The 24,293-nt window shown below is 37.0% G+C and overlaps 1 protein-coding gene across 1 annotated transcript in view; it reads right to left on the bottom strand.

Moving 5' to 3' along the window:
* Positions 1–24,293, bottom strand: part of LOC121386199 (carcinoembryonic antigen-related cell adhesion molecule 6-like) — a 66,244-nt gene that overhangs the window by 12,931 nt on the left and 29,020 nt on the right. The window contains exons 2-3 of the mRNA XM_041517030.1: positions 17,814–17,885; positions 7,119–7,442 (exon numbers count right to left, since the gene is read on the bottom strand). Of these exons, the coding sequence (XP_041372964.1) occupies positions 7,119–7,442; positions 17,814–17,883 (394 nt within the window). The 5' untranslated portion in view covers positions 17,884–17,885. The remainder of the gene's footprint in view (positions 1–7,118; positions 7,443–17,813; positions 17,886–24,293) is intronic.

Here is a 24,293-nt window from a genome sequence, read left to right as displayed (position 1 = left end):
ACAAAACAAAACAAAAACACCTAAATACAGCTCGGACTTAAGAATTTGTCTCTCATGGAAATGTTTTTTAAAAGGGAACTAAATTCAAATATGAGTCTTATGTGTTGGAAAGATGCACTATCACATACTGAGACTGAAATCAAAACGCGCATAATTTTACAGTCAATAAAACACATGATTATTCCTGCTAAATTGGGGTAGCCATTTTCTTTAATTTTCGTTGCGTCCGGTATTCTAGCTTGGGGTAAAGTGACGTCAGCTCCTACCAACTCCTGTACGCATGTAGTGTAAACAAACGCAGTCATTTACGACAAGGCGCTTCGCTTTTACAACATAAATGACTTAGTAATATAATAATCTATTTAACTAAATATACTTCAATTTGCGTTAACAGAACGAAATGGGGTTATAGTAGTTTTCTCTCTTAAAAATCCAAAAGAAACAATGCATAATATTAGGCCTGTTGGTATGGTACGGTGGAGGAAAAACGGTAGCTAAGTGATAATGCTCTTTTCTTTGGACTACGTAATTGATCATTTGTTTTATCGTTAACTTGGCTCTCACAACACATTAATGTTACGCAAAATGATCAAAATTTACAAATATGGAACAATAGCTTATCAATGTCATCAAGCGGTAAAACCTATCAACTTTTTAAATAACAACCTATCTTATTTTTTAAAAGTATTTAATTATAATTCCCGAAAGGTTGTGGTGATTAGTTTTAAAATTTTAAAGTCAAATCACTATTTACCTGTCGAAATTGGAAGGCGGAATAGCATATTATTTGAAGACAGCTTGTGTACTTTATGATGAAAGTGACATCAGTGAGGAATTACATGATTTATTTGTATGTACATTTTTTCATAATTCCCGAGTAATGTTTCTACATCCCTATTATTATACACTGTAACAGACAATGCTTACTTAACTTCATATTATGAAATGGACTATATACATATTGTAGAAAAGACCATTATTTATTGGTTGATAATGGATACTTTGTAATATTAGAGCATAGAAAAATCACAATTTCTTTTAATGTTGTGAACATTGGTGGCACGAGGAGCGTTTCCAGAAGAAAAATGTAATTTTTGTTTTTTAAATCACAGTTGTCTTCACAAAATGAAAAGTACTGTATTTATTGGGATAGATAGTAACCTATGCATCTTTTCGCTGTCAATATTAATATTTGATTTTAGTTTCCCAAGGCCTGAAACGTTTTTCGTTCAGGGTCGTAATATGCAGTATATATTGACCTATTACCTGTAAACTAAACAAAGTATTTAAAGTGTGTATTCTTGCAGTTATTGGTCCACAATTTACATTGTATATATTATAACGTTGAGGACTTTATATATTAGTAATAATTATTACAGTGCGATGTACATATACCTGGTGAAATAGACTGCCATTTTGTATCATTCTAGTGAATACGCCCTCTGGCGAGCCGGTGGTCACGTAATATTTAACGTGTCACGTCAGGAGTTAGTCTTAGAACTGATGAAGCAAACGAACCTGATTTTGTGTGCAATATTCTGTAATAATATCCATCCCAGTAAGCCAGCAAGAAGTATATATTATTTTCGAAATAACTGTATGATGTTTTTGTTCATGCAATAATCTACGTACTGAAAAGAGAAACGGAGTGTTTTCTTAGTTAATTGGTCTATTCGGTACTTTCAGTGGCCTCCGTCTGTTATTCCTGATTGGCAGGTGTATATTAGGAGGTAGACAAGCCATTAATTACCAGAACAGAACAGAACAGGACTTTATTACACCCAGGCTGTTCCACAACGGCATTAGAGGTACATACATAATAAATAGAATACATATGACAAGATGGTTTACAGGAGGAGGAAACAATAACATATAATAATATATAATACATGTAATTACTTGTATGTGGTATTAATTGACAATAACTAACAACAGTAGTAGTAGTAGTAGTAGTAGTAGTAGTAGTAGTAGTAGTAGTAGTAGTAGTAGTAGTAGTAGTAATTAACAGTAATAATGGTGGTAGCAGTAATAGTCGTAGTATAATAATAATAATAATAATAATAGTACTAGTAGTAATAGTAATGACAGTGTCTGTTACAACACGTGCAATGTGTTGGCGGGCATTGTCTGTTACAACACGTGCAATCTGTTGGCGGGCATTGTCTGTTACAGTGTCTGTTACAACACGTGCAATGTTTTGGCGGGCATTGTCTGTTGCAGTGTCTGTTACAACACGTGCGATGTGTTGGCGGGCATTGTCTGTTACAACACATGCACTGTGTTGACGGGCATTGTCTGTTACAGTGTCTGTTACAACACGTGCGATGTGTGGGCGGGCATTGTCTGTTACAATACGGGCAATGTGTTGGCGAGCATTGTCTGATACAACACGTGCAATATGTTGGCGGGCATTGTTATGTCCTTGCGCTTGAACAAAGGGTAGAACGTGAGGTCGAATGATGTTATCCTCGTAGCGTATACCAGTCAAATTGCCATTAACAAATACAAATTGTGTCTGTCCATGAGATGTGATGCCACCCCAAACAAATACAAATTGTGTCTGTCCATGACATGTGATGCCACCCCAAACAAATACAAATTGTCTGTCCATGAGATGTGATGCCACCTCAAACAAATACAAATTGTGTCTGTCCATGAGATGTGATGGCACCCCAAACAAATACAAATTGTGTCTGTCCATGAGATGTGATGCCACCCCAAACAAATACAAATTGTGTCTGTCCATGAGATGTGATGCCACCCCAAACAAATACAAATTGTGTCTGTCCACGAGATGCGATGCCACCCCAAACAAATACAAGTTGTGTCTGTCCACGAGATGTGATGCCACCCCAAACAAATACAAATTGTGTCTGTCCATGAGATGCGATGCCACCCCAAACAAATACTTTTCCGCCTCCAAACTGCTGACGTTGAATAACGCTAGCATCGACAAAATGTTCCCCATTCACGTCTGTAGACCCTTACACGCCTATCAGAGCTGTCCAGAAGAAACCTGGACTTGTCTGTGAACAGTATACTTTCCCAGTCTTGTCGTCTGAACCTTAAATGTTGCCGATATCACGTTACGCGTGCCTGCCGATGACGTGGAAATAAAATCAGGCACATCGTTGGTTGTTGGGGCTGGATGTTGGGCTTCCACAACCGATTCTGTACGGTCCTGGCACTAACTGGTCTTAACCTAGGAATGGTTTGACCTTTTAAACAGGCAGTTTGGAACAGATTTCGCAGATGTACCAGCCGAATATGGTTATCGTTTTGACGTGACGTCGCACGTGGAAGACCGACCCGTGGCAAGTCCTGAGTGTTGCCCTGCATAAAGAGATTATCGTGTTTCGGTGTACACCAAATAGTCGAGAAACTTCGTTTTGCTCCATTCCAGTTTGCAGCATACCCACGGCGGGCAGACGTTGGTTTTCGGAAAGCCGTGGCATGACATAACCTACGTATTATGTTTAAACAAAATCATTTTTTTCTGAGTGGTAAATGGTTAAACTAACATTGTGTGTTTTTCACTTTAAAATAACCCAAAACAACGTGTGTGAGAATCATATGGCCCCAAAACACGCATAGCACATGAAATGCACATGCGACGGGTGATTCATGACTGAATCATGTAAGATAATGTCTTCATAAATATGTATCGATTTAAAAAAAATGTAATTTCAGAAAATGTGTAATGTTATTACACTTTATATCATACAAACAGAGGTAGTTTAAGCATAAGCAGTCTACTAGCCACTACCCAATGTACTTACGATGGACAGTTTACGTCTATCAGTTGATGTTTTCCATAACGAGAACTCCTACATCCTCTGTATAATTTAACGAATTTTCACTTGTTCTAGTAAAATATGTGGACATTTCAACATGAAATTCGAAAGTCCAAAGTTATCAATGTGGTACATGTTTTGTTTTGTATGCCATCATCTTTTTGTATTTTGTTTGAATGGTTTGAAATTTTGACATGTGGAGTCACAGATTCGATGAATAATTTTTTTTTAATAATAATAATAATTACAGTCCGAAAAAAACAGATCGCCCGTCGGACTGGTAGTTGTATTTTTTACCTCGTCTGTCAGAATGTGTACTCGCATTTGGCGAGTGGGCGAGTGGGCGAGTGGGCGAGTATTTTCTGCAGCCCTGCGGTTGATTGTGTGTCCGCAGGAAAGGCTTAGAAACAAGGCAGCATGAAATGGTCGAAATATCATTACAGGAGAGAGATAGTTTTAATTGATCTTCTTAAACTGTTGTAAAACATAATTACGACGAATTTTACCCTAACCAATGCATAGGCTGCCCTGTGATATTTTAGCAGTTGTATTATTAATTAATTTAATTAAAGAGACAGACATTCCTAGTAAAGGCCTGGGAGATATTTTTGATGTTTCGAAGGTGCTTGGTTATATATCGCATTCAGAACATGAATGGCTGAACGTGTTATTAAACTATGATAATCATATAGCTTTCATCCTGAAAACAGCAAAGCTGCCACGACTGGACAGAGAAGTAGACAGCACATTGCCCGACGTGAGTAGCATAGATCTGTGTATATATTGCACTCCATCAATAAAATGCAACGGCCATAGAAAGACCATGTCGATACCCATGTTGTAACATATATGTTTTTCTGGTTGCGCAAGAGGTTAAGTGTCATTCCTGGTATTTGGAAAATAAACTACAAGAAAAAATATTTGAAGAAAAGACTTTGTACACAAATGATCTTGCATTGTATTTGAAAAACTCAAACCGAGGAGGACTGCTTGGACAATCTTGAATCACTTGTTTTCAAAACGAAAGGGCAACATGGAACTGATATCAATATACATAGTCACTGGGTTACTTTCAGAGATACATGCTTGTACACCAGGCCCTCGTTTGCGAAATAATGTTCGATCTAGCCTAGGTAATGCTTAAGGATAAAACGTTCACCTTTCCAGAAGCGCAATTATTGTTTAAATAAATATTGTTGCACTAGATTTTACATTATTGAATGGCACAACATAAGAAAACAAACCAGTCAATGTTTTCTTTTAACATATTTGTCAGCGCTCTCTGTCTCTCTCTCTCTCTCTCTCTCTCTCTCTCTCTCTCTCTCTCTCTCTCTCTCTCTCTCTCTCTCTCTCTCTCATGGTTATTAACGCACAATAGTATTAGGGGAAATATCCCTACAATTACCCCTAAATACAGTCCAGAATGTGAACGACAACAGATTATCTATCTAGTTATAAAGGCTCTCTCTCTCTCTCTCTCTCTCTCTCTCTCTCTCTCTCTCTCTCTCTCTCTCTCTCTCTCTCTCTCTCCCTCTCTCTCTCTCTCATGGTTATTAACGCACAATAGTATTAGGGGAAATATCCCTACAATTACCCCTAAATATAGTCCAGAATGTGAACGACAACAGATTATCTATCTAGTTATAAAGGTGTTCTCTCTCTCTCTCTCTCTCTCTCTCTCTCTCTCTCTCTCTCTCTCTCTCTCTCTCTCTCTCTCTCTCTCTCTCTCTCTCTCTCTCTCTCTCTCTCTCCCTCTCCCTCTCTCATGGTTATTAACGCACAATAGTATTAGGGGAAATATCCCTACAATTACCCCTAAATAGTCCAGAATGTGAACGACAACAGATTATCTATCTAGTTATAAAGGTTCTCTCTCTCTCTCTCTCTCTCTCTCTCTCTCTCTCTCTCTCTCTCTCTCTCTCTCTCTCTCTCTCCTCTCCCCCCTCCCTCCCTCCCTCCCTCTCTCCCTCTCTCTCCTCTCTCTCTCTCTCTCTCTCTCTCTCTCTCTCTCTCTCTCTCTCTCTCTCTCTCTCTCTCTCTCTCTCTCTCTCTCTCTCTCTCTCATGGTTATTAACGGACAATAGTATTAGGGGAAATATCCCTACAATTACCCCTAAATACAGTCCAGAATGTGAACGACAACAGATTATCTATCTAGTTATAAAGGTTCAAGAAGCAGATTCACCTCTGCCAGGCCTGGCATCAACTGTACAGCAAGTATTGTAATATGTTATCAAATATTGTGTACACTAAGTCCCAAACGGTAGCGGGTCCATAGAGTTGCATACCCTGACCACTGAATATAGTATACTTGTAATACTGCCCTAGACACGCCATTCACATCCACCAGCATGGAATATTGCTCCCCAAATCACCTCTATTTTCTCACCACATTTCATAGTTGCCTGTCGTATAGAAGACTCCCAATATAAAATATGCCGATGTTTATTGCTAAAACAATAAAATGCAACATATTTTACATTTAATTTCTAAGTTTTAACATTTATTATTTTTTAAATACAGCCAATAGACTACATAGCGACTTGTCGATGTTCTAAGTGTTGTTTAACCCAACAGCTCACCATTTAGAAACCCTGACCGGTCCTTGAGGTATATCGTCATTCCTAACGTGATGTTTAGTGTGCATGTGTAGTATGCATCGCATATAATTACTCATACATGTTTAGTGTGCATGTGCAGTATGCATCGCATATAATTACTCACACATGTTTAGTTTTCAAATTATATATAACAGAAAACCAAGCCAGCTGAATCACAAGACACTGAGTATATACACAATTTAGTATATGATATTTGAAAGAATATGCAGAGATCCGATAAAGGCTGCCATTTTGAATTATAATTTGTTGCCATGCCCACATATTCAAATGTTAAACTTTCTTAATGTTTTTAGTTCCCAATGTTTGTTTCTAACTTTCTGCCAGGTTTGAACCAACATATGTCACTTAATTTTAATGATTAGTGAACATTTACAATGGCAGCCATGTTCAAAAAGGGAACTTAATTTGGGGCTAGTAGTTCGCTGCCGGCCTAGAAGTTTAGAAAGTGGAAGCATTATACATGTCATATATATGTATGATCTGTAAGTGAAATAATTTTGTTGAAAATCAACTTTACTATGGAAATGACCATATTAATTTGTTGAAAATCAACGTTACTATGGAAATGACCATATTAATTTGTTTTACCATAGTATTTGCATTTACAGTAATCACATAATTCGCTTGAGATAGAGATATGGACATGATATAAAGTATTAACGTATATGAAGCCATGAAAAACCACTAATTAATATTAACTTACATTGTACAGTCATGTTACAAGTAGACTGGCCTTCTCCCGTTGGTCCATCACGACAGATCCACTCTCCAGCATCTACTGCAGGGTTGAACGACTGAATGGTGAGAGTAATCTGTGTAGGTGAGTCAACAACAGCGCTGTAACCAGACGCATCTGAAACACATCTGGTGTTAGCTGTGTTACAACGTACAACTTGTATTCGTGAACCACTATTAGGTCGTAACCAGTAGATACCAGAAATTACAGTTCCAGTTATTGTACAGGTTAAATTTGTACTCTGCCCAGGGTATCCACCATTCATGCAGTCAATGGACGTAGCTGCTGTCCCTAAAAAGAAAAAAAAGAAAACATTTTTAAGAATGTCCATGAGCCTAAACGCTTACCTGAGTAACTTACTAACTCCAACTGTTGAAGCCCAAAATGTCCCAACTGTCCAAGATGTCCCAATTACGACATCTTGGGCCGAGCACCAGCCCAAGATTTGCCAATTGCAACATCTTGGACCGAGCACCAGCCCAAGATGTCCCAATTCTAAAAATTATGTACCAAGTCAGCCCAAAATGTCCCAACTGCCCAAGATGTGCCAATTGCAACATCTTGGACCGAGCACCAGCCCAAGATGTCCCAATTCTAAAAATTATGTACCAAGTCAGCCCAAAATGTCCCAACTGCCCAAGATGTGCCAATTGCAACATCTTGGACCGAGCACCAGCCCAAGATGTCCCAATTCTAAAAATTATGAACCAAGTCAGCACAAAATGTGCCAACTGCTGACTGGTGTGTTGAAGCAGAAACCAATACACGACTACACTACATATACGTATGCATGTATGTTTAAGTTAGTTGTTTTCTTATGACATCACTAGAGTACAATGACTTGTTAATCATCAGCGATTGGATGTCAAACATTTGGTAATGTTTACATTAGTAGAGAGGAATATTTTATATGCACCATCCCATACAGGATATGACATACCAAGGCCGTTGATATGCCAGTCGTGTGTGTGTGTGTGTGTGTGTGTTCATATGCATTATTTGATTTTCTTTAGTAGGGTGGTGGTGTTTTGTTTGTTGGGGGGTCTTTTGTTGTTTTTTGTTGGCTTTTTTTCTGGGGAGGGGGGTAGTTAGGTTGTTGTTTTTGTAGTTTTATTTTGGTTGTTCTCATGTGGGGGGTTTTCCCAACCCCTGCAATTAATAAAATGCCCACGGCAAAAAACAACAACAGCACTTATAAACACCCAGGATATAGTCTTAAGGCAAATAAGTGACGTGGAGAATTAAAATCTGTATTTCTTGTTCTTCTTTTCTAATTTGTTACGGTTTACTTTTTGTTTCTATTATTGGAAGGTTGGAAGGGTAATCCGTTGGTTTTCATTTCCTTTGGTTAGTTTGAAAATCAAATTAAGACTTTATAAACAGTGTTTCTAGGAATACAAAACAACATTTTATTTTGTTGAAATATTTCTTCTTTGACTACAAAGAGTAAATTATAACGCATGTACAGCCACCACACAATAAAACACACAAGACAAGACAACACAACACAACATAATACAATTCAATACAATAAACACAAAAATATCTTTATTGCAACGTTTGTATTGGTACATTACAAGGGTAAATATTGTCAAGAAAACAAAACTAGTAACACCTACAACAGAGATGAAACAGGACGATAACATTATTGCATAAGAAACGTCTAGCCACCAGTTACAATATACGATGTAAATGCATTAAATACAATTTGACAAAGTACACCCACACCCAGCCAACCACCCACACACTACACATATCTGCATTTGATTCGTAATATATATATAACCAAATGTTTGATATCCAAACGCCGATGATTAGTAAGTCAGTGTACTCTAGTGGTGTCGTTAAGCAAAGCAAAAAATGTCTTGTACTAGTTTATTTTAATGTAAACAGTTTCCTTTTTAAAAGACATGCAAACACATGCACATAACCAGATACACATACTGGCATGCATGAACACGCACAAACATATATGCATGTATGTATCCAAACCCACACACCTACCTGCCTACCTACCTACATACATACATACATACATAATTACATACATTCAGCAATCAATACATACATACATACATGTACATGTATACATAGATAAAAGATACACGCACACAAATACATGTACATACAAAGTATCTACATATTTATGTGGAAGTATGTGATATTTGTTTTACTTAGGGTTTGTATTTAATATTGTTTTTGCAGATATTGCCTGCTATCAGCTTTTGTAATTAATGTAAGTTTTATTTACAGTTTGCCTGCTGTCAGATTATTGTGTAACTAATGTTTTAATTTATCCTTAGCCAGGTTATGTCAAACAATAGGCTGGTAACTGGTAATTGTGGTAATCATTTATTTCAGCTTACACTATACAAACTCACGTTACTTGCCTTGCATGTTAACTATTGTTCTCAAACTCCTCTCCCAAGCCCATCAGGGAATAAAAGAACCTGTCTCTAGTAGGTACACGGTGTGCTTTTAGATATGTACACAGTTTTAAAGTTTGTGATTTCGATCCATTATATTCCGACATTCATTGTCCAATTGATCTAACCTTAAGCCATGTCTCTCATGACTTGCCAGTATATAGTAATAATTATAGTTAGAAAACAGAGCCATGTAGATGGAAGAAATCATTACAGAATAATTTTGTTGAAATTATTAACCAAAACGAGGTCGACAGTATCATGCACGATATGGTGAATAGTACTCACAGTCCAAATGTCAATATTGACAATGCAGTCAATAGTATTGCCAAGCTTTTCAATCAGTCGGCCAGGACGGTGTTTGGTGTCAGAACAACAGGAAACAATGTACAATATTGTAAACGGATTAGTAGTGTTCCCAAACTTGGTTTAAAAAGGAATGTGTTAATGCTAGAAAAACGTTCCACAGAGCCAAACATGTTTATCGGTTACACAATAGCGAAGACAATAAACAAGCTGTTATCACGGCTAGCAAAAGGTACAAGAGGACGATCAGAAAGCATAGTAATGCTTATAATAAAAAAGTAGAAAAGAATTTTTCAAATGTAATAAAAAGTGACCCTAAGCATATTTTTAAAATAATAAAAGGTTCAAAAAAAGTATTATCTAGCCCCTCCCTAGAATAATTTTTCATTTTATTTTAAGAATATCAATTGTTATAAAGATGAGGCAGATGATGATGTTGTTAACGTGGACGGGATAGCTTCAGCAGTTGACTCGAATGACTTTTTAAACAAGCCAATAACAAATGAAGAAATAAAGAAAGCAGTAAAGCAATTAAAAAATAATAAAGCACCAGGACATGATAATGTTTTAAACGAATATATAAAAACTACGATAAACAAACTTTTACCAGTTTATACTTTTTTGTTTAACCTAGTCCTGGATAGTGGTAAATACCCAAGTGAATGGCTAAATGGCACTATAACTACAATATATAAAAACAGCGGAGATGTACGTGAAGTTCAAAACTATAGACCTATAACATTAGTATCCTGTTTTAGTAAACTATTTACAAATGTACTTAATAGCAGACTAACTGCTTATGTGGATAAATACAATATTTTATCAAACGTTCAAGCTGGCTTTAGAAAAGGTTACTCTACAAATGATCATCTGTTTCTACTTTATGCTTTGGTTGAATTATTAAGAAGGAAAAAAGGAAAGTTGTATTGTGCATTCATTGATCTTAAGAAGGCCTTCGATACTGTGTGGAGAATTGGTCTTTGGTGTAAGTTATTGAAATACAACATAGATGGGAAAATGTTCAGAATAATTCATAACATGTATGTAGTGGTATTAAGTCATGCGTTAGGAAAGATGATAATTTTTCAGAATTTTTTCCATATAATATAGGAGTGAGGCAAGGAGAAAATTTATCAACTCTTTTATTTTCATTGTATTTAAATGATCTTGAAGAATTTTTTACAACATCAACAATGTACAGGTATAACTATCAATGCATTTGATTTTGATATATATTTGAATATTGGATTAACTATATTTGTTATGTTGTATGCAGATGATACTGTATTATTAGCTAGAAATGAGAATGAACTTCAAAAAGTATTAAATGGTTATGATACTTATTGTAAAACATGGCACCTGTCGATAAACACATTAAAGAGCAAGATTGTGATATTTGGGGGAACAAAGAAAGATTATAAGAACATATTTTATTTGGGTAATCAAATACTAGAAAACATGAATGAATACAAATATTTAGGTATCTGGTATGAAAAAAGTAACAAATTTAATTTATGCAAGAAACATTTAACACAACAGGCAAAAAAAGCCATGTTTTACATTTTAAAAAAGTCAAATGAACTTTCTTTGTCGATAGAATATAGATTTCAGCTGTTTGATGCAATAGTTGTTCCTATATTACTATATGGCTGTGAAATTTGGGGATTTCAAAATATAAATATTATAGAAAAGATTCATATTCAATTCTTACGATATTTAGCGCCTGTCAGGAAAAGTACTCCAATATATATGCTATATGGTGAATATGGAAGAACACCTCTATCTCTGAAAATACATCTACGAATAAATTGCTTTTGGTCACGACTGTTAACGGCTAAAAGCCTAAAACCATCTGTAAACACTTAGCAAATAATGTATTACGATTTTATTCAATTCGGTTCGCATTATAAATGGACAATTAACATCAGAGATCTATTTTACCAGCTTGGATTTAATAACGTTTGGGACCAGCAGTCATTTAAATCAGTGGAGTGGTTAAAAAGAGTTGTGAAGAGAAGACTGTCTGATCAGTATCTACAAACATGGAGAAATTACATCTTTACGACCAGCAAAGGAACTACTTATAGAATTTTTTTTTTTTAAATTGGAACTAGAATCATATTTTAACATTCTGGATAAAACAATGTACACAACATTTTTTCGATTTAGAATTTCAAATCACTTTTTACCAGTTGAAAAGGGGAGGTGGACAAATATGTTATATGAAAATAGAAACTGTACGCTTTGTAATAGCAATATTGTTGGAGATGAATTTCATTATCTATTTATATGCAAAACATTTCGACAAGAAAGATTAAAATATCTTAACAAATACTATGTAAATAGACCTAATATATACAAATTCCAGCAACTCTTCAGCTCAAAACGTATTAGTGTTCTTCAAAAATTGTGTAAGTTTATATCAATTATTAACAAACAATTTTGTGCTTCTTGACTTACGTGTAATTTTAACTGTTTTTAATATTTAGCTGCTCATCTGTTTGTATCGTGGTATATATGTTTTTGAAATCATCTTGACAATCTGTATGTTTATTATTATTTATGTTCCTCTGATGCCACCGAATGGGGGCCATGAGAGTATAAATAAAGTTCTGTTCTGTTCTGTTCTTTTCTAGTGTTCAGGTTTATTCTTAAGCATTTCTCCCGATAAGATTATATTGTCAGGCCAGTTTTCATTTTTAAAGGTGGAACTGAAAGTATTACTTGAATTTGAACGATTTAAGGAAATGTAATAAAGTATATGACATCTCTGGGCCCAAGATGTCCCAATTCGGACATTCGGTCATTTTGGGCTTCAGGGTTAGGGGGTCAGAATGACTATAATTCGTAATTGTTTCTCCATAAATTGTAGGTCAAGGAAGATGCCCACGAAATTTACTTGAAACGTTCTAGTAGAGCACAGAGTAGCCAACATTAATGAAATTCACAATTCATTATTCAGTTTTCAGTATAGTATTCTGGCAGCAGAGCATTTTGTTTTTTTTCAATTAGCCAAAGACTCTAGATTGAAAAAAAACCTTCACATACGTGGTCCCCGGCCTGTATAGCGTACTCAACGGACACCTAAACTGGATCCCCAGTCGCTGACATGCCCATGTCACGTGGTCGCCTAAACGGGATCCCGGGTCGAGACATGCCCATGTCACGTGGCCGCCTAAACGGGATCCCGGGTCGCTGACATGCCCATGTCACGTGGCCGACTAAACGGGATCCCCGGGTCGCTGACATGCCCATGTCACGTGGCCGCCTAAACGGGATCCCGGGTCGCTGACATGCGCATGTCACGCGGCCACCTAAACCGGATCCCGGGTCGCTGACATGCCCATGTCACGCGGCCGCCTAAACCGGATCCCGGGTCGCTGACATGCCCATGCCACGCGGCCACCTAAACCGGATGCCCATGCCACACGCGGCCACCTAAACCGGATCCCGGGTCGCTGACATGCCCATGCCACGCGGCCACCTAAACCGGATCCCGGGTCGCTGACATGCGCATGCCACGCGGCCACCTAAACCGGATCCCGGGTCGCTAACATGCCCATGGCACGCGGCCACCTAAACCGGATCCCGAGTCACTAACATGCGCATGTGACGTGGCCACCTAAACCGGATCCCGAGTCGCTAACATGCGCATGCCACGTGGCCACCTAAACCGGATCCCGAGTCGCTAACATGCGCATGTCACGTGACCACCTAAACCGGATCCCGAGTCGCTAACATGCGCATGTCACGTGGCCACCTAAACCGGATCCCGAGTCGCTAACATGCCCATGTCACGTGGCCACCTAAACCGGATCCCGAGTCGCTAACATGCGCATGTCACGTGGCCACCTAAACCGGATCCCGAGTCGCTAACATGCCCATGTCACGTGGCCACCTAAACCGGATCCCTAGTCGCTAACATGCCAATGTTACGTTGCCACTTTAAATCTATAAAAGTGTTACTTTAAAAAACATTATTAACTGAGACAAGTTTCACCAGCCATGTTTCAATCAAACTCGGCCAAGTAATCATCTCATGGCACTTTCAAAATCCAAATCCAAAATTATGGCAGTTTCAAAATCCAAGATGGCCACTCTGGCCTTTGATTGCAGTGTTCTCCAACTTTTATGCGACCAGGTTGGCGGACAAGTGAGGCATTGGGCCTCACAAACGAGTGGACGACGACCACATGGGGGGGGGGGGGGGGGGGGGGTGAGCTCGAGAGGGGTTCGCCCCCTCTCGCGCCGGAAAATTTTGAAAATCTTAAGTCACAAAAGGTGCTTTTTTTCTGGCATTTAATAGTTGATTTAAATAAAGTTAACAATAATCTATCTCATGATCTGCCGCACCGGCACCGATCACGCTGAAGTAGTAGGGCCTAACTGCGACAGGAATCTGCATGGCGCAGAAAGCCACGTGGTCATACATGTACTTCATTCATAAAACTTTGGCGCCAAAAATGTGTATTTCTTCTGCATAGATTGTTTATTTTCTAGACGCTAGGTACTAAGGCCTATAAATTGTTTCAAACAACGTAGGGTAGGGGATGAATCATTTAATAAAATGATACAATGCACACAGCCTGTTCCAACGATGCACAGTCCATGCCACCCGCTACCGTATTTTGCGGAAAACACATTTTTTTCAAGAATAAACATCTCAAATGCGTGTTATTATCTGGTGCGTCGAAATTTCAGATGAAAACTTATTTTTTTACGATCATTTTAGTATGCAATGGCCTGTCCGGCGAGATCGGCCAGCCAGCAACCTGATGCAAATAAACCTTAGCAGGGGGTAATTAACAATTGTTGAGCACAGTGACACTAATGAAACTTGTTAATTACCGATTGCCATGATTTTGATAATAGTTCTGGAGGCTTTAAAAATCTAAACATCAATCAAGAAAACCCAATGATGAATGGCATTTGAGTGCGACTCAGTTAATTTATCAACAAAATATCCAAGCGGAGCTTACTTTGGTAAAAGATAACCTGACCTCTGGCTTATAACGTTAATTTTAGCAGCGGTTCAACCATCTGCCATGCCCGCCAGTGTTTCTGTGATGAAAGTGCATCTATCGGCCGATGTCAAAATAAAAGAAATGAGGATGAATTTAATTTTTTATGTACATGCCCACAATTCACCATTATACGGAACTAATTTTTAAATTCAGTGTGGCCCCGCCTCCATTGACAACCGCATCAGATTGGATACAGCGAGAAAGGTCGGCAGGTCAGTGGCCACGCGCCAAAATGCTCACGCTGCACGTGGTACTTTGTGGGCTGGGCTTTATTAAACTAGACCTACGTCAAATTTCACACGAAGGGTAGAACCATCACAGAAATCGGTTAAATCGGCGATTAATATCTATGTTATAAAATCAATAAATTACGTTTGGTATCGAATTCGAAATAAAAATATTTTAAATAGGGCCTAGGCTACATACCTTCATCACGGCCTTTATAATCTATTCAGGGGTACTTCTTACGGTAGGCATCTGAAAATGTTGTCCGATGTTTGCTGACTGTGGGGTCTTCTGACGAAGGTCGTTTAGTGCCGGTATTAGGGAGGGGCCTTGAAGCGTTATCGTTGGTACATGTAGGCCTACGGATAAATCCGAAAGCGGACAAATCTTTCTTCCCTGCCATGATTAAATATTATGTCGGTATAAACGATCAGGACGCAATGCGCTTGCCTGTGCAGGATTTTATAGGGAGTGGTCGTGACGTCATATCGTGGTAAACTGCATGCTGACGAAACAAACCAGGGATCGTATAGCCTATAGGCCTTGGAGTAATTAGAGGAGGGTGCACGACGCTAATCGCAGTACAAACAATACACTACGAGCATTCAGACATGAAGCCCGAGCTTTCTTCAGTAGGTCCTTTGGTTTCTTCAATAGGTCCTTTGATGTCTAACTCCATGCAATAAATTTTCTAACGTTATTTAGGGGATAACCCTACTGTGTTTTCCGATTTGCGGACGTATATCAGTGGTTTTACTGTCGCAAATTTAGTTTTATTGGCGACGCGTTAGCAAATCGGAAAACACAGTAGGGTTATTCCTATTCTAATTAAACTGTTTGCTGGTTGATTTTAAATAGGAAATTGTCACATTTGTAGTAAGAATAAGCCTATACCAGCTGGTGACGTCATTAGGCAGCCCATTAACAGACAATGGGTGGTCGGACAGTTAGCGGCTCGAACATAGATGTGTAAGCTGACATATATAATCTGTTCTCATGATTAGATAACGACTAATAAAGAATAATATGTTCATTTCTGACATAAACACTTCTCAGTATTTAACGACTTCTGTACGTAATATGAACGCTACAGAAATTGTCTTTATGACGTCATTACAAAACAACCCTGTTCCTCGCTTAACCTATGACGTATTTCTGCCAGAAAATTTGTGACCGGTATATCGGTGATTTGACCACCTGAAATTTTTTGCAGGGATCCAATCAGATTCCTTCTTACAAATGTGTTGAATTAGAATATTATTATTATATACTCCAAGTCCAAGTACAGGCTAAATATAGCGATAGGTGAATAGAACTGACGGAAGTTTTTTTCGTCATAGCGGATTGATTTTTGACTTGGCGGCATTTTTTATCAGCTTGGCGGACCCGTCTGCGAAAATCTTCAGCTTGGCGGCGCAAATTCTCAGCTTGGCGGGTGTACAAGCCGCTTACTGGGGTTGGAGAACACTGGATTGAATGAGTTGTTTTTGACTTCTCAAGGTCCACATACAAGCAGATATCAACCAGATTTATTCCAAATTATCTTCTCAAACTTGGTTCAAGCAATGTTCTCATGACCTTCACCAAGTTTTGTTATTTTTCGGGCCAATTCATCTGATTGAATGAATGAATGAATGAATGTTTAACGACACCCCAGCACGAAACATACAGCGGCTTTTGGGTGTCAAACTATGCGGGCCAATTCAAAACCCAAGATGGCCACCCTGGCCTCTGATTGACTGAGACATTATTTACTTCTTCTCAAGATCCACCAGGCAGGTTTCAATCAAACTCGGTCCAAATGATCCTCTCATGGTACTTACTAAGTGTTGTTATTTTGGGGGTTGATTCGAAATCCAAGACGGCCACCCTGGCCTCTGATTAACTCAGACTTTTTTAGTTGTTAAGTTCCACCAGCCATGTTTCAATCAACCTCGGTCCAAGTGATCCTCTTGTGACACGTACCAGGAGTTGTTATTTTTAGGATAGTTTCAAAATCCAAGATGGCCTTTGATTGAATGAGTTGTTTTTGACTTCTCAAGGCCCACGTACATGCATATTTCAACTAGATCTATTCCAAATTATCCTCTCATGGACCTGACAAAGTATTTCTAGTTTTGGGGCTGATTCAAAATCCAAGATGGCCACCCTGGCTCAGACATTTTCAATGTCTTCTCAGATTCCACCAGGCAGTTTTCAACCAAACATTATCCAAGTCATCCTCTCATGGCTATGCATATGTTGTTATATTTGGGCCAATTGAAAATTCAATAATTACAAGATGATCCTGTTTTAACCAGATTGCATGATCATGCATATGTATTAATATTAATTTTGTTTTAAATATTATTGTAAACACTATCTAAATCTGCTACAATGTTTGGTTGTTTAGCCACTGTTCCCAATGAATTTGATCAATCATGTGAGAAGTTGTGAATTAAAAAAAATAACTGAAATGATTTGGACCTTTTTTGTAATTCAATCTCAACTACACAAAATAAGCCTTGTGTCGTGTGGAACCTTGCGCAAGCTTTCACAAGTGTAGACATGCTTGCAGAAAGCTTGCACAGTTGAAGATATGCATGCAGCAAACCTGCAGAAATTAAAAAAATGCTGAGTTTCTGAATATTAACTAAGGCACTAACACTAATGCGTGTATCTCAAAGTTTCTGAATATTTACCTTCAACAGAGTTGTCTCTAATAAGAGCGATGATCAGAATAACTTCAAAGATGATCCGTGAAAAAGTCATACCTGTAAATAATAATATATGTTTAAAAGCTTCTATCACTGATGGTATTGGTAACCAGCCCTCTTTGTTACTTTTCTATCTAGAAGCAAGATGACACGTACCTCTAATTTGTTATACACCAAATAACACATTTATGAGCCATGATTTCAGGAATATATACATTTATAACACGTGTGTCTGTGTGTGTGTTTTGAATATCGTCAAGCACGCGCATGAGCGCGTATTGAATGACCATGTGCAAATATGTTTATGAAGGTGCATATATATACGAATGCAGATGCGTGTTGGCTTGGGTGGTGTTGTGTTGGTTTGTTTGGGGAGTTTTTCGGGGGGGGGGGGGGGGGGTCTTCTTCTGTTTTTTTCTCTTTTCTCATTTCTATTATTTATTACTATTTTTTTAAAAATTTTTTTTTTTTTTTTTTTTAAATTATTATTGTTATTTCTTTGTCTTAATGGGTTTTTTTTAGTTTCGTTTACTTGCTTATTGGATTTTCTTTACTTAAATATTATTATTATTAATTTTTTATTATTATTATTATTTTTATTATTATTTTTTTTTTTTTTTTTTTTTTTTTTATATATATCTACTTCTTATTCGTTCGTTAATTTATTAGTTTGTCTTTGTTTTCTTTTTTTGTGAGTATTAGTTTATAATGTTTAATAAATATAATACATGTTAGATCTTATATAAATTAATACTATATGTACTTGTAGTATCATTGTTTGCTCATTTGTTAAATGATTTTCTCCCCCCCCCCCCCTCCCCATCCGCTAAAATTATATATTCATAGATATATTTATACTCATGAATGTTTAATATGCTTATGTAGATTATGTGCTAGTGTATGTTTTTGTATACAACACCATACAACGTTTTATTGCAGAGCCAAGTACTTTTAAAGTATCTATTTACGATTAGTGTCTCTTCTATATGACAAGGCACACTCCAGAAGCGCATGTTATGAGAGAGAGAGAGAGAGAGAGAGAGAGAGAGAGAGAGAGAGAGAGAGAGAGAGAGAGAGAGAGAGAGAGAGAGAGAGAGAGAGAGAGAGAGAGAGATATTATTAATTGAACAAGATTATATTTTAGGGATTGAACTTATTGATTGACTGAAATCGTGTTTGTATGTATCACATTATATACCATTATCTTTCTAGACCAGTTAACCCAATCTAAAGGTCTGGCAAAGGGACATCGTGACATCGTTGTTTTAAGATGTCAATCTTTGTTTTTCTCAGTTTACCTTTGTTTACATATTTTTTCTTTCTTTGTAAAACACCATATTTGTTAATACTTTCAGCTCTCACTTATCTTATACTTTGTGTAAAGTCTATTACCTTAATTCTAAATTATTACCTGTATTGTTCAAACAAGCGGAATCCACTAACATCCAACTTATGCAAGCATGGAAAATATAATATCCCCGCCATAAATCCGCCATGGCCCTTTTTCAAATAATGACACTTAACTGCCAGGAACTAGGAGATCCGGAAAAAAGAAAAGACGTATTAAACTATATAAAATGCAAGAACTTCAATATTTATTGTTTGCAAGATACACATTTTTCGATGGAATTAGAGCCATATATCCAAACCCAGTGGGGGTACAAATGCCTTTTCAACTCGTATTCCACAAACGCTAGAGGAATAGCTATTTTGTTTAATAATAACTTTGAATATAGCATACATAAAACTAAATCAGATAGCTCCGGAAATTTCTTTATTTTAGATATTACAATAGATGGAGAAAGAATAACATTAATTAATTTATATGGTCCGAATTCAGACAATCCTGATTTCTTTCAGTTTATATTGGAATGCATTGTAGATTTTGACAATGATAAATATATCATATGTGGAGATTTTAATTTAGTACTAAATCAACATTTAGATACAAAATATTATTTACATGCTAATCACCCAAAAGCTCAACAAAACATCATCGAAAATATGGAACTGTTTGATTTAAAAGACCCATTTAGAGAATTATATCCAAATCTTCGAAGATATACATGGCGAAAAAAAACACCACTCAAACAAGCTAGACTAGATTTTTTTTCTTATAGCAAATAATATAATGCCTGCTGTAAAGAAAGTAATAATCGAGAATAGTTATCGTTCAGATCACGCCGGAGTAGTTTTAATTTTAAAATTTAATCAAATGAAAAAGGGTACTGGACTATGGAAGTTTAACAATTCACTTCTAACAGATAAAGAGTATGTTAAAACAATAAAAGAATTAATAGAACATATCAAACATCAATATGCTGTACCTGTATATAATAATTTAAATTTCAAATCGATTCCAATAGAAGAAATACAACTTATAATAAATGACCAGCTGTTTTTGGAAACATTACTGATGGAAATAAGAGGCAAGACAATAGATGTTTCCTCATTCAAAAAGAAAAAAAATAATGAATTAGAAAAACTACTTTGTGCTGAAATTAAAACATTAGAAGAAAGTGAAAATATTGACGTAGAAGCAATTGAAAAAAAGAAATATGAACTAACAGAACTAAGAAAAGAAAAATTGAAGGGTAGCTATATCAGATCAAGGGCAAAATGGATAGAAGAAGGGGAAAAAACATCAAAGTTCTTTTGTAACTTAGAATCTAGAAATTACTTTAGTAAATTAATATCAACTATAAGATTAGATAATGGAGAGGTAATCGATGACCAACAAAACATATTAAAAGAAACCAAATCATTTTACCAAAAGCTTTATTCTGCACCTGTTGGGCAAAATAATGACAATCTAATAAAAAAAAAAGGTAATTATAAATTTAACAAATTAAGTGATAAAGAAGCAGAAGAATTAGGAGATATAAAATATTCTTAAGTATTAACTTTTTTAAAAGGAATGAAAAATGACAAAAGTCCTGGGTCTGATGGCTTTTCTGCAGAGTTCTTCAAAATTGAGATCAAGATGGCGACAGGTGGTCAACCACCCGGTATAAGCTCTCATAACAATCTTGATAATTCAAGTTCTATAGCTACTGCAGATTGTCATACCCACACTACTCGAAGAGTTAACCTATCATAGTCAAGTACCAAGAAAATGCTGTGATCTGCTACAGTTTATCTTCAGTGACTTGTCATGTCTACCTAAAGATGTGTTTACTGATCGCCTTATCGAAATTGTCGAAAATGATAAAAATGAATTAGAAATTCTACGCCATGAATTGTTAAAATTGTGCAAAAACAGTGAACAGTTTGAACACAAAATGGCTCAGTTAAAAAGAAGATATGAGACGTGAACAAGAACAGGCGAAAAAAACTCGCAAAAGATTGTTTCATATTATTTCGATCTTCACGGGGAGACATGAACGAAGATTTGTTTGATGTAATAAACATGTCCAAACGTCAAACCCTTACAACAGAAAGTGAGCAGTGTTCAGGCGAGGTTCAGAGCGACACATCGGGCATTGTGTTCCGTGAATCGCTTGCTCGTATTGAACGCGACCTGATCACGCTTCGCGGTGAACTGATTCAAGACATCGACTGTTCTCGCAACAAAATAGAAGAGCAAGCCAAGCAACATTCTACTCTTAAAACAGAACTGTCGGACTTGCGACAACAATTAAATAACCAAAAAGAACTGTATGCACAATTACAAAATGAAAATCAACAGTTAAAAGAAACAGTAATTACTGTTCCAAAAAAGCTGGAGAAGCAGTCACTAGATCATAAAACTATGTTAAAACAAACTCTGGGAGAATTAAAAAAGGTTTATGAACATAATAAAAATCTCAGGTCTGACATTGACAAAAACAGCACCGATATGAAATCTCACATCCAAGCATTTGATGATTTAAAGAGTGCAGTTGTTTCTTTAAAGAAAGTAGAACAAACAACCGGAAAAATTACAACTTCACATGATCATTTGCAGAAAGATTTCAACTGTCTTAAACAGAAAGTTGATAATGGTTGTCTTAATATTTCTCGTCTAGACGACGAAAAAAGTATGGGAGTTTCATCAATCAAATCGAAAGTTCAGATAACAAACACAAAAGTGAAAGACATAGAAGAAAATTTGGATGAGATGACAAAATTAATAAAGTCAGTAACAACCTCAACAACTGATATGCGGAAACGCGTGTGTTTATTGGAAAAAGAAATTAAAAATGTTTCGGCGAAGAAAAGTTACCGAGAGGCAATAATACGTAACATATTAACAGAAACATTCAATACATGCGATTCAACCGCGAGTGCCGTGGATGACAAACCGCGTACACACACTGAGTGTAGCACGTTACTGGCGTCCCATAGCGTGAGTGAATCGACGGTACTGGATTCATCAGCCCTCAATACAAATTCAGGTAACGGTACTGTCCGTCAGGAGCATGAGTGGCATTTACCCGAACGCGACACCTCCGCAAACACTAGTGCCTTGCTCGTCCATGAGCCGGTCACCGAGACATACAACTCGAATCGGGACTTGTCCCCTGCGACACATCACTCCCAGCGTGATCGGTCTACCGTGATACACCACATCCAGCATGATCGGCCCACCGTGACGCATCACACCCAGCGTGATCGGCCCACCGTGACACACAACACCCAGCGTGACTTATCTAACGGTTCTTGTCCTCACGGCAACAGCAACATTAGTGTATGGGCACCTACAGACCAGTGTGGTGCTACTTTATCTAAACAATCAGTATTCTGTTGTGTTTCAAAACACAAAGTGGCTCGTTTTTATGTTGGTGGAATTGACAAAAAGTCAACTGAGGCTGGCCTTAGGGATTTTTCAAGTGAAAATGGCGTTAAACTAACCTTTTTGAGATTTTTCAATAGGGATAACAGAAAAACAGCCTCAGCACAAGTTAATGTGCTATACGAACACCGAGACATAATTGAGAGTGAATGTTTTTGGCCCTATGGCATTTATGTAAAACCGTGGCTTTCCAAGCAAAGGTTTTTAAATCAGTTTAACAATAACAATGAAAATGGCTCAGTTGATGATTAACATTATGTGTTGGAACTGTCGGGGTGTTGTGTCTGGAACACCCTATTTACTTACATGTTTAAAGGAACATGATATAGATGTTTGTGGAATTAGTGAGCACCATTTAAGAAAATATAACAGTAATTTCTTAAATACTATTGACCCTAATTACACTGCATTTACGAAATATGCTACAGAAAAAGACCCCACGCTATACCGAATTATTAACAAAGGAGGTGTAGCTCTACTTGTTAAGAAACATTTGAGTTGATGTACTACTATAATAGAAATTGACAGTGATCGTATTATAGGAATTGAAGTTGTGCTCAGCGATTCCACAGCCATCTATGTATTTTGTGCTTATCTTCCTGCATCTAATTTATCGAATGATTTATATCTTGAATGTTTGGATTTGTTGGAGGAATTGTACATTGCCTATAGTTCAAAAGGAAGTTATTATTATTGGTGATCTTAATGTAACAATAGCGGGTCCAAAAACCCGATTTGTTAAAAACAGAAGAAGTGATATCTTCCATACATTTGTTAGTAGACATAACTTGATTTCAATCAATGTTCAACTTTTTTGTAAAGGTCCGTCTCATACTTACGAATCTCATACTGGAGGTCCTTCCTCAGCTATAGATCACATTCTAGTACCTGATTATTTAATCCCCTATGTTCAAAATGCATTAGTCAAAGACGACTGTGAGCTCTTGCTTTCTGATCATAACCAGTAATGTGTTCAATTTTAGTCAATGATTCCAAAGAGGAACAAAGCATCCCACCAGAAAAACCTTCCTGGGAAAAGGAAAGACGTCATAATCCGTTAAAAGACTATACTTTTGTGGTTTCTCACATGTTATGGCCAATACATATCCCAAGCAAGAGTGCATCAGCATCCGATATTCTTAAATTTTACAATAAGATAATAAATGTATTAACTCAAGCAGCCAAGGAAACTATTCCTTGTTCAAAATATAACAAACATTCGAAGCCATATTGGTCTGATGCAGTTAAAGAATGTCATGTAGAAATGTCGTATCGCAGAAGTCTGTGGTTAGCTGAAGGTAGACCACGTGGTATGCAATTCGACACGTTTAGTTTGTACAAAAAAGCAAAAGATGCATTTCGTATAACTCTCCGAAACGCATACTTGAAATATGAAAGGGATTTTTATAATTCCCTAGACGAAGCCTGTGATGTTGACCACAAGACTTTATGGACCACACTTCGTAATAAAAAAAGAAGTAGCTCAATAATGTCCCTCATGGTCGATACGAAAGTTATTACTCATCCAGTAGATATTTGTAACTCTATGGCTGATCATTTTTGCAAAGTGTTTAGCGAACCATTTCATTTAGAAAGGGGATGCAGACAAGGGGACCCATTGTCGCCATATGTGTTTATTATATGCGCTGAAATTCTAGCAATTCTTCTTAGAAATTGTACATCAATTAAAG

Source organism: Gigantopelta aegis, chromosome 12 (assembly GCF_016097555.1).
Source record: "Gigantopelta aegis isolate Gae_Host chromosome 12, Gae_host_genome, whole genome shotgun sequence".
Lineage (NCBI taxonomy): Eukaryota > Metazoa > Mollusca > Gastropoda > Neomphalida > Peltospiridae > Gigantopelta > Gigantopelta aegis.
Note: the sequence above shows the minus strand (reverse complement) of the source record. Positions and strands in the feature narration are given on the sequence as shown.